At 39.8% G+C, this 12,114-nt stretch overlaps 1 protein-coding gene across 1 annotated transcript in view; it reads left to right on the forward strand.

The window, feature by feature from the left end:
• Positions 1 to 11,845, forward strand: part of znrf1 (zinc and ring finger 1) — a 64,110-nt gene extending 52,265 nt beyond the window's left edge. Inside the window, exons 3-5 of the mRNA XM_003439400.5 lie at positions 5,716 to 5,821; positions 8,915 to 9,006; positions 9,193 to 11,845. Of these exons, the coding sequence (XP_003439448.1) occupies positions 5,716 to 5,821; positions 8,915 to 8,972 (164 nt within the window). The 3' untranslated portion in view covers positions 8,973 to 9,006; positions 9,193 to 11,845. The remainder of the gene's footprint in view (positions 1 to 5,715; positions 5,822 to 8,914; positions 9,007 to 9,192) is intronic.
• Positions 11,846 to 12,114: the final 269 nt, after the last annotated feature.

The following is a 12,114-nucleotide window of genomic DNA, read 5'->3' on the forward strand; positions in this document are numbered from 1 at the left end:
ATTTTTTTTAACCTGATAACGGCCACCTGGTTCCTGAAAACTTGATTGCCTTTGAATGTGTCGACTGACGTCTTTTAGGTATCAGCCAACAACTGCAGATGTTGCTGTTTGGTTTTTACAGCACAGATGTAAATGTGCAGAAATAAATTGCTCAATGTAAACTGTGACGTCTGCACAACTTAAAATTACCTTGTGTACATTTTTCCTTTTGACAACAGATACAAACCTGACAAAATTAACGAAATCACTAGAATGTAACTTTATTTGAGAAACATCTATATTAAACTAGGGACAGGTTGTACTTTCCTGTAATACAATTTTATACCACAAGTTGGTACAGGGAGTCAATGTCATTGTTTTTGTTTTTGGCTACAATTAATGTCAAACGTTTAAAAAAAACCCCCACTGTTAAAATACTGCCCTCTGGTGGTAAACGTTTACATTTTGTAGAGTGCATAAAACCAATTTCAACCTAAATTCCACTCTCAAGGACAAACAGTGATGTTTTACATTGTTTTTATGCAAGCATACGTTAGCATCGTGTTTTTAGTACATCACATATTAGATTACATCAGCAGGCTGGCTTCTATAAGCTGTAACAATGTTAAGATATAATCATGCATTGTGTGATTTTTGCAAAACTTTATGGTGTCATGGTGACACCGGAGGGCGTTGTATTATAAAATAACAGCTGTGTTGTACAGCTCTCTGCAGGCCCTTTCATTTGATATATTACTCAATATATTTCTTGAAAAAAGGTTTCAAGGTCAACCTTGACCTTGGGCACTAAAAAGAAAGGTGAAGGTCAAATTGTTAGCCAACCTAGGTACTCATGTCCCCAAAGGCCTAGTATATTGTTGTGAAGTTTGGAGACAATAAAAACATATTTGTAATAAAGTTTTAACAAATTTTTACATTTGGTGTGACTTTGATCCGATTTTCAACAACATTAAATCAACTTGGATGGTTATTGGTATCTACCGTCATCGAGTGAAAAATGTACCAAAACAAGTACCAAAATGTTCCCTCCAAAATGTATACTTATTCAGGAACATTGTATTCAAGCTGTTATAGCCTGTTACTTTAAAGTATATCCTCCTGAGAACCAGCCTATCTTTTGAATTATTTGAGCTACCCTACTAAGTCCTGATGTACTAAATAGAGGACATCCTGGTATCTTATGTGTTTGGGTGGCCTCTATTACCTCCAAAGAGGAAGGAAATCCCTAAAAATGTTAAATGGGAAGATTCCTCGGTTCTCAGGAGGGTTTATCAAAGTCATAACACACGATCGTAAAATATATCACTACATCACTACAGGTCGTTTGTACAAACAATGGCAACAAGTAATGTAGTTTTAAATAGCTCTGTATAGCATTATTATCACTTTGACCTTAAGATCAATCAGTTAACTTATATGTCAAATTAGAGGTCAAATGTGACACATTTTAAATCTTTATAATGTACTTTCAATATGTTGACATAAGACAGCACACCTGTAAGAATCATACAAGTTATAAGGCTTGCTGATTTTTGAACAATGTACCTTAAAATTTACCTTGCAGACCTTGGCGGATGTAAGCCAAATTTGAATGGATTGTTAACATGGTCCCACTCTACTCCCCTACAAAGTGTTATCAGAATTCATGCAGACCTTTCTGAGCTAGAAGAATGACCTGCATGCAAACGCTACCAAAAACATTACCTCCTTAGCAGAGGTAATTATGAGCTCTCTATTCCGGAAGTTGTTTTCCTTTTGCCTAAACTCAGCTAAACCCTAACCCTGCTGTTGTTGCATCATAAAACTGAATTCCCTGCTCTAATCAAACAGTGTCATCTCTGGTAAACTGGATTCCTGTACAAGCTTTGGTATTAGAGAAGGTCACAGCACATTAATGTCGTTGCAATATTACGAAAGGAATTAAACGTTAACACTAAAGTCAGCTGTAAGATTTTCTGGGACTGCGGTGGTTTGCTAGAACAGAGGTGACAGGCTGCTGCCTGATATGGTTAAAAGCCTCACAGCTGCAGCTGCGATCAATACTGAGACTTCTGGCTGAGGCAGAGCTGTGATGAGTTAGAGCCCTGGCTTCATCCAGATGACCTCATTTTTTAAAGCATTTTCACAGGTGAAGCAAACACGATTGAACAACCCTCTTAACTTGATTATCAGCTCAGGTCAGGTGTTGACTTTAAATTTAATACACTTTGCACTCATTTTCAAACGGGCAAAACTGTGTGGCTTTAAGGACTGTGCCGGATTTTTGGCAGTTGATTGATTTCTGAGTTTTTCCTGGTTTGATTTGCAGGCTAATAAGAAGTAATGTGCAAGATGCTAAGAGGAGGACTGGATGTATTGTTATCAGACGCGATGTAGATTACTGCCACTTAATCCAGAGTGCTCATTCGGAGAGATCCTGGGTGTTTTTAAGGGGTGGATGGATGTGAACAATAGACAGGAGACACTATTTTTCAAAAGAAAGAAAGAGGGGAGGGAGGGATGAGAGGAGCGAGGTTATGGGAGTTTGTTGAGGAACTAAGCTGATTTGCAGTCTGAGCATATGCTGTCTCTTATTCCATCTCACAGTCTGCCCCCATCAAGTATCCTTCTTTTCGCTTTACTGATAAAAACGGGATCTACTATCATTTTGGCAAATCCTCAACACTGTTTTTTTCCAGCCTCGAGGCAATGATGTGTGACATTTCCACATGAATAATGTTAATGTGGGTTCCTATGGTTGCGTAACAGTGACTGAAACTTTATCTAGGGTTAGGATTAGGTTATGGGGTTATGGCTGGGCTCAAATTCTGCCTCCACTGACAATTTATGAGGCCTTATCTGTGACTTTATTTTACAGTTAAAACACTTTTACAGGTCATTGGATTAGAGGATAATTCCTTATGACTTTACATATAATGTCAGGTCCAAATTCCACATAGATCCCTGCAAATCTAATGATACTGTGCTTTACTAATGAACTCGGATCACATCTCTTGTATGCATCTTGTTGTTATACGTTGGTTATGAGATTTGCCAAAGATGGGTCCTGGACAGGTCACCGCAATAAGTGGGTGGATGTTAAGAGATTAACATGCTGCAGTAAGACAGTGAATATTACTGTGATGGTTCTAGTTCAATGGAAGGGCCAGAGGGCGATACTGGGGGACCGGCAGGTTAACCTGGTTAGAGCTGGGTTTTGTTTTGCCACAGGCAGAGCAGGAACATTTTCCAAATGTTTTGGTGTTATATATATATATATATATATATATATATATACATATATATATGTGTGTGAATATATATATATATATATATATATATATATATATATATATATATATAAACTGTGGTTGTTAATCCTCTGAGGTCTAAGTCATGATCAATATTTAATTTTTCCTTTTATTGAATTGTTCTACTAAGTCTTGCCAATCAGAGAACTGTTCTACTTAATTAAGCTGTTAATTTATGTTGCTACTTGCTGTGCTTCATATTTTTGGGTGTAAAACAGGGTTTCCTAAGTTTTTTGGATAAAAAAACCTCATCTGTCTCACCTTATCTTTTTAAGTACAACGTGACAGTGTTTGTAGACGGAGCACAGAAAATTAGTTTGAGACTCAGATTTAACAATAAAATCATGCTTTGTGTTGCAAAGCATGATTAAGCTGAAGAATGATCATTCTGTAAAATATAAAAATAGATTGTTTAATTTTACTGTTATACAAATGCACAATGTCAGCAGCAATGCTCCTGCAGGCTGTGGCATTCAGACCATGATTGATCGTTTTCCGGGGACCAAAGTATGCCAAGAAAACATTTCCCACCCCATTACACCAGCAGCAGCAGCAGCAGCAGCAGCGGCGGCCTGGACAGTTGACATAAGGGAGGGTGGGGCCATGGATTCATTCTGTTGATGCTAAATTGTGGCCCTAACATCTGTGGCTTCAGCAGAAAAGGAGATCCGTCAGACCGTGGTGTTTTTTTTTCCTTCATTCTTTACTGGTTCAGTCCTGGGGGGCCACTGTCCACCACTGTCACAAATTTCTCTTCTTGACTGACAGGAGCTCAAACCAGTGTGACCTTTCATTCAATTCTGAGTAAACTCAAATTCTCAGGATATCAGCAGTCACAGAAATACTTACTATGCTGCAGTCAGTCACATGTTTAATGTCCACTGATGCTCCTGACATGTATGTATGTAGGCTAGGGAGTTGCAGTTTCATTAGATTGTGTTTGTACTTGTAGCATTGAGCACAGGACACACACAAGCCTGAGTAAAGTAAAGTATTAACTAAAGTAAATTAAAAACACTTTGTTAGGCGTTAGGGTTTGCTTCCTCTCGTTGTCCTGTCATCATCACCATCGACAACAGGTTGTCTTGACCGTGTCTACATGCTTACGTGGACTGAGATGCTGCCATGTTATTGGCTGATTAGATGTTTGTTTGAAGAGCTGCTGAAATAGTTTATGTAAAAAAAAAGGCCAGTCATTGTATTTTTTCAGTTTTGATTGCCATTTATATCTATAAAGGGACTCTTAGGGGGCAAAAAATAAAGTTTTCTGATTGTCTTTCTTTAGCATGGACATAATGTTGGATTACAGTTTGTGCTTTTTGTTGTTTTTGGCATTTAAAGTGTTTTTTGAATCTACATTATTGTTTCCTTTGGGGAATCACTCTGAATGCTGACATACATGTTGGTAATTAATGAACCACAATGAACTGGTTTTGAAGCATCTACAATACTACGTTTAAATTGGCATCATGTTGGGTTTATGGAACTGAAAACAGGGGGTGGAGGGCAGAGTTATTAGCTAGTGCTAGCGACTTTTTAAAACTAAGACAAATTTTAAAAAAAAATGAAATCAGCATCTACAGTTTCTGAAGGGGAAAGTTTTGCTGTATTTTGTTGTACCTGAGCATAAAGTTGGGTGTCTAACAGGATTGACTTGATGTTACAGCCGGCCTCAACTGTCCATAAGAATAATAAAACTTTTTGGCACATGTGGATTGGCTTTATTTTTGAGCTCAGAGGTTGTAGCTTACATAAATTCCCATGATAATAATCCATTTCATTTATATAAAAGTTTATTTTAACATTAAAGTCTATGGGGTTCACTTAATCATTTGGAGTAGGCCTCAAGTGGCCATTTAAGGAACTGCAGTTTTTGGCACTTGGATGTCTTATTGTTGGTTTTTATGGTTATTTATTTATTTTCATCACAGGAAATATGATCTTGACAGTTCTAATATTTGTCCAATAATTCAGTGCACCCCTACTTTTGTTTATGAGAAACCAGCACAGAGTTTCTTCAATGTTAGACAGAAACACTCAGGTTTTCAGGGGATATGAATATGATCGTACACTGTGGAGGAAAGAACCATTCTGCAGTGCTGGGTTACTCTGTATATTAGCACGAAAGTGGAATCTCAGCACTCGTTAAGCAGATTGAAGAAATCAATGCAGTTCCACACGATACAAGGAGAAACAGATTCGAAGCTCCTGATTCATCTCCAAACTCCTTCTCGTGCATGTTCACCGCTGCATGGGGCGAACAGTAACCACTAAACTGTGTCTGCTGTGTGTGATGCACCAATCTGCTCCCCCCACTGCTCTCTGCTGTGTTTGATATGCTCTGAAATGTTTTTGGTGCATACTGATTCGTCTTCTGCTGTGTGTGTGTGTGTGTGTGTGTGTGTGTGTGCGGCTGCCACCTCAGATGATGTGTTGGCGAGGGATGCCGGTGAGTGTGTGATATGTCTAGAGGAACTGCAGCAAGGGGACACCATAGCCAGACTGCCGTGCCTCTGCATCTACCACAAAAGGTGAATGACACACACACACACATACACACACACGTACAGTCACACACACATACACTCACACACACACACACACACACACACACACACACACACACACACACACACACGCACACACATAGATTTGAATCACTGCCCGTTATATAATTTTGCACTTCTTCTAATTAAGTCGACTCACAGCATCTCAATAAAGGCATTCCTTAATGATGGACGGGCCCTGTGCCTTTGATTTAAAGGTTATTCATATTACACCATTGAATGATAGCATATCTAAACACTGATATATCACTGTTACATTATCTGGATGGCTTGAGATGATTACCATATACGAATGGAAAAGCCTCATGCAACTGCCCATTTATCCCCAGAAGTCCCAAAAGTCCCGGGTTCACTGAGTTTGTCGCCGTAATGTAATCAGAATTATGTTTTCAAAATAAAGGTGGCTATACAGTATATTACCCAGGAGAAGTACTCCGTCCATACATTTTCTAACAGCAGTGTAAGCAGAGAGCAACTCCTAAATGAAACTAAAGAACCGTTCTGAAAATCGTGTTTTGTTTCTTTTATTTTCTGTGTTGTTTGTGTTGTTCCTCCCAGGAGAATATCCTCCATCCTCCATCATGACCTTAATAATTTTTACATCATATTGAGCTCATTTGTCATAAAGTTAAGCTAAACGCCTGCAAGTTTTTGTGTGTGTTTAGTAAATAACTGCAAGGCTGTAACTCATCATTAGCCAGCCATTAGACCCTAAAGCCCAAATTTGCATGTCTGAATTGTTTTCTCGTGTCTAAGAGTTAAAAACTTTTATAATGCAGCTCAGCATAACTTCCAGAAAAAAAACATTTGTTATTAATGACATCATTAAGTGAACTGCAGTTACCATCTTCTTACACACATTAGCTTGTGCTCACACAGTTTATATGAGCTAACACTGGGATGAGGTATACATTAGACTCCGGGTCAGTAAGTAAGTTGCTCAAAAAAATAAGGAAACACTTTAACAATTTTTAACCTTTTTTTGCTGTGATTTTGAATCCAGCCCTCAAAGGTTTAATGATACTGGTTTCCACTGATATTCGTTGTGTAATTTTGTCCTCAAAAATGACGCAGCGTATGTCAGGAAAGATTTTTCAGATTTCCTTCATAAAGATCCACTATGTGAGTTTAGTGTTCCTTTAATTTTTTGGACCAGTATCCTTTCCACTTCTTCTTTCTCCCATTGTACAGAAATTGGCTGCAATTCAACTGGGGGCCCACTAGGGGGCACTTGTGACTGAAAATAATTAGGCCGTTTATCAGTGCCCAAGTACGCCAGTACGTACTCGCGTTCTCGGTGAGTACGTACTCGCCGAGAACGCACGGGAGTACGTACCCGCCGAGAACGCGAGCACGGACTCGCGATATGTACAATTGGAACACCTGCGTACGTGATGGTGTCACAGGTCCGGAGTTTTTACTGCCGTCCCCTCCTAATTTAACTGTGAGTAACATGTTATGAAGCTTAACTGTAATCACAGCCAAACCGGTTTACTCAGGAACAAATAAAACACTGAAAGCTTGGAAACAGGAAGCCTGTTTTGCCCATACGATGCATGCTGACTACGCAGTCATGGATTGACGACTGGATGCACTCTGATGATAGCGCCCTTTTCCAACCAATACCTCCAACAGATGTTTGAAGCGTAGCAAATGAAAAAAGGAACTTCATGTATATATAAGAGGCATATCCAGGTCTCAAAACTAAAGCTAAAGGAAAAGAACGGTAAACTAACTTAACTATGTTTTTTTTCTTTACTGGCCAGCAGGGGGCGACTGCTGTGGTTGAAAAAAGACTTCTGGTTGTATAGAAGTAATAAAAAGGAGCTTCATCCAGCGTATGCTCATCAGCCAACAACTAATCACTTAGAAATTGTTAGGCAATGAGCGTGCAGTTTCACAGTTAGCTCCACCCTTCGCTCGTAGTGTCCTGTGTCGAAACACCGAGATGCGGCAGCAAAAACGCTCGCCCTGAGGTTTTGCAAAGAGAGTATTCATCGTTCATACTGTGGATGATGGGCGCTGTTTGCTTTGTGATTGTGATCAAAATGTCACATGGGGCACATTTACTCACAGAATTTTCACTTTTACTCTCAGAATATATATTTCTGGGGCACAGCTCCACAGGGCCACATTGATTCTGAAGTATCCCTTTGAAAACAAAAGTCTAGAGCAGGAGTTCAATTTAAGAAAGAAATGCAATATATCAGTTTATTTTATTTTACTTACTTTTCTCTCAAATCAATTTTTTCCAGCAAATTACTGTTTTTCAGTTCCAGCTTATATGTGACGTGTGTTAAAGTCAGTAAATATTAACATTGTGGTGTAAGTACAATGTTTTTTATCTATATTAAAAACTAGTATTTGTTGAAAAATTCATACCTGTGTTACTGTTATGGCTGTTACCCTTCAGGTGTTGATTTCATATGCTCCTAAATGTTACGTAAATCATCTTTTTCCTTCACTGTTGTAATTTTTAAAAAGGTACCATGCTGATATAAAATCCTGGTAAAATGCTTGGAGCTGCTTTGCAAAACAGCTCCTTTTTTTGGTTATTAAAAAACATTTTGATGGTTGCATCTCATGTGTTTCTTTTTATTTTCATTTTATACTTTATGGTGCTTAAATTGCTGCTTAAAACAAAAGATGTCCTTCCCACCCACACAAAGACTTATAGGGTGTTTTATTGCAAACTTTTCCATAAACACAGCGAGAATATAAAATGTTACAAGGTGAGAAATAATGCACATTAGTGCCGCTCTTGTGTTCCCCCCTGGGTCTCGTCTACAGTATAAGTTGCATGTTGTGTATGTATTGCTAATGTGGGAGGATATGGAGGCCTTCCAACATGCCTACGTGTTACTTTAGCAACAACCCTCTGTAGTATTGAATCCATCTTAGACTGCAGTATAATTCAATTGTGTTCTTATGAGCTCTCAACGCTTAATCAAATTTCTATTTTTATCAGCTGCATAGATCAAGTAATCGCACTAAGTTCACTCTGTGTTTGCAGCTGCATTCAGGACGCAACGTCATGCCTTCTGTTTGTTTCTGCAGCTGTATAGACTCATGGTTTGAGATCAATCGGTCCTGCCCTGAACACCCCTCTGACTGACTGACCACCGGGCCCACTCTGAATACTGTTCAAGGTAAGAAACACACTCAGAAGGCCAAATATTACAGAAGAAATGTGTGTACAGTGTGCAAAAGAGCCAGCGTTGTCTTTTTACTGCTGCTTAAATGGTGGATTTGACCAGGACAGACTGAAAATGAGGCATAAATACTAAAGAGTAAAATCTCTTTCTGTCTCTCCCCCACCTTCTTGTCTGTTACAGGACATCTCGTGGTCCTGCCGGGGATATCTGGACACAGGCGTAACCAAATCTGGTGAAACAATCAAAGTGATCAACACTTACGTATCCTGACAGAATCCATCATCCTACCAAAATAATTACTCCTTGAGAACTGAACCAAAAGAAAAAAAAGCATAACTGTCGAACCATCGTTCACTCCCTCCATCTTACATCTGCTGATGATACTGCTGAGAACCCACCACCCCTCCTTTCATCCTTTGCACCTCTTCAAGCTAACAGAGTCCCTTAAAGGGCTTAGTTGGCCTCAGCTTCCCTTCTGACTCAACCGCGGCCAGCTGCTTCCCTGATACGCTCAGGTCCTCGCAGGCCTTACATCACATCTTTGGATTCAGGCTTGTCAGTCACTTGTGTCCAGCCCTCCCATGGCCTTAACTCGGAAGAGGAGTGGAAGCAGAGCGGAGGGAGGAAGAAGGAAGGGAACCAGTGATATGGAAGGAGGAGAAGGAGAAAACCGGCAAATGGATGATTGTTGAGCTGCAGGAGCTCGCTATGAGAAAAAGACTTGTACATTAGTGGGTGGGCCTCTTATCTCATGCAATAGGACGCCAACTTGGTGACGTCCTATCATAACAGACTGGCTCCCAGTGTGCTCCTTTCTCATAGTTCCTGCCTCAGTTCTGCACTCTTCCTCACCAATATGACTCAAATAATTAATTTAAAGTCTCCGCAGTGCTATTTAGATGTGGTTCACGCATACCTGGCAGGCAGAAAGAGTCAAAAATGTCAAACTGGGATGTCAGCTTGTCTTGTATGTATGGATTGGTAAGAGGGACTGGGGGCTTGGTGGAAAGGAGCAGTCCTGACTGGGAGGCCAGAAGGGGCCAGCGATGTAGTTTATGCTCCTACTGTGCTTCACCTGGTATGTGTATGTACACTATGTGGGTGTGTGTATGCGTGGACTGGTGACAATGTAGCTTTTGCTGAAGCCTTGGGTGTGTGTGTGTGTGTGTGTGTGTGTGTGTGTGTGTGTGTGTGTGTGTGTGTGTGTGTGAGGCAGCATGAAAGGTTATCGTAGAGGGCTGACTGAGACAGTGCCGTGTGTGTTTTGAAATGTTTACAGTGTAGATGTCCATGTTCCCCGTGTGTGCGACTGGCAGTCCTCCCTTTACTTTGCTGATGTTTACAGCTACAGAGAAGCGACATGACATATTGTAAATTTCACTTGTAACCTCTCTCGGTTCTTTCTTTTAAGATCTGCCAGATTTTTCATGTGATCATGATTAGTCATTTTCTTGTGAGAGCCTCGAGCGAGAGCCAGTGTGAATGAGTGTCTCTGTGCATATGACTGTTTGCATGGAAGGATTTCTGAACAGGCCCACTGGGCACAGCACCAAGGCCCAAGGAGTCAGACAACCCTGGTCCAGAGTCTGTCTTTTCTTGTTAATAAATAATAAGAGGACTTGAAAATACTCAAAAAGACCCAAATGAGTTGAAAATGGAACAAATAAATAAAAAGAAACTGAAAATATTCTAAAACCAGCTACAAAGAAATTTGAAAAGATCCAAATCAGAGACCCACAGCTACCTAAAACAGCTACAGACAGACCCGACTGACTCAAAACAGCAACAAAGAGACTTAAAATGATTTAAAACCGCTACAAAGAGACTTAAACTAACTTCAGTGGCTACCAAATGACTGAAAACAACTACAAAGAGACACTAATGATTCAAAAATGATGTAGAAAGATTCAAAAATAACTCAAAACAACAGCCATAACTACCAAAGGGACTCAAAATGACCTGAAACAGCCACAGAGAGATTAATGACGTAAGAAAAAAAACAACAACTACAGACTCATAATAATTTTAAACAGTTACAAAGAAATTTCAAATGACTCAAAAATGACTCACATGAATCAAAACAGTTAGAAAAATGGGCTCAAAATGTCTACTGAGAGACTAGAATGACTTCCAAACAGCCAAAAATTGACTCTGAATAATTTAAAACTGCAACATGGACATTCATAATCAATTAAATCAAAGAAATTCATAATTCCACAAAAACAAACGAAAATCAGAATTTCTAAAACAATTTAAAATGACGTAAAAAACAAGAATTTTAAAGAAATAAAAAAATGACCAAAAAGAGAAATAAATGGACACAATGGAGGAACAAATGCAGAAGCACCCTGAAGACGAGCAGAGGTGGACAACAGCCACAAACGTGTCATTTAAAGTCTTTTGTCGTTTCTTTGTGTCTTCCTTGGTGGAGGCCTTTTACAAGCCTGTGCCCGCGGGCCTGTTGGCTCACGATCCATCCATGACTGTTCGTGCATGTGTGCTTGCGACTGAAAAGGCGCCTCTTGGTCTTTGCGACTGTCGGTTCCCCACATTGTATTTCTGCTAGAGCAGGTCTGGCTGTCTGCGATGGGAGACGTGAGCCACTCAGACCCTTAAAAGGACTCTGTAGTCCCACTGTGGAGCCGCTGAACGGGGCTTATTTATTCATTTGTTCATATTTAACAATATTTGTTTAATATTCCAGTCATGTGGGGTGTTACTCACTCTTCAGAATGCCAAGAGCTGATGTGTGAAGACTACTACGAATCAACATACAAACTGCATTTACAAAGCTACTGTAAACAAATGGTGGAATAAATTGTGCTAGATGACAGACCATTTTCAGCTTTCATTCTGTGACCCAGATTCAACTTCTCCTGCAGGAAAAGTGGGTTTCATGGTCAACCTGCATGTGTTTTACTGGGACATGGTGTTGTTGCTGATCCCTTCAGGAAAACACTCTTACATCGCTCAGAAATGTTCAGCACACAACCCCCCACCTCCACCCCCCCAGGAGTTATTTTAGGACTGAATGCGAGGTATCTGCTTTCAACCTATTTCACTCAGTCATTTACAACATTTCCCAGAACCCAATCTGATAGT

This window comes from Oreochromis niloticus, linkage group LG7, assembly GCF_001858045.2.
Source record: "Oreochromis niloticus isolate F11D_XX linkage group LG7, O_niloticus_UMD_NMBU, whole genome shotgun sequence".
Taxonomy (NCBI): Eukaryota; Metazoa; Chordata; class Actinopteri; order Cichliformes; family Cichlidae; genus Oreochromis; species Oreochromis niloticus.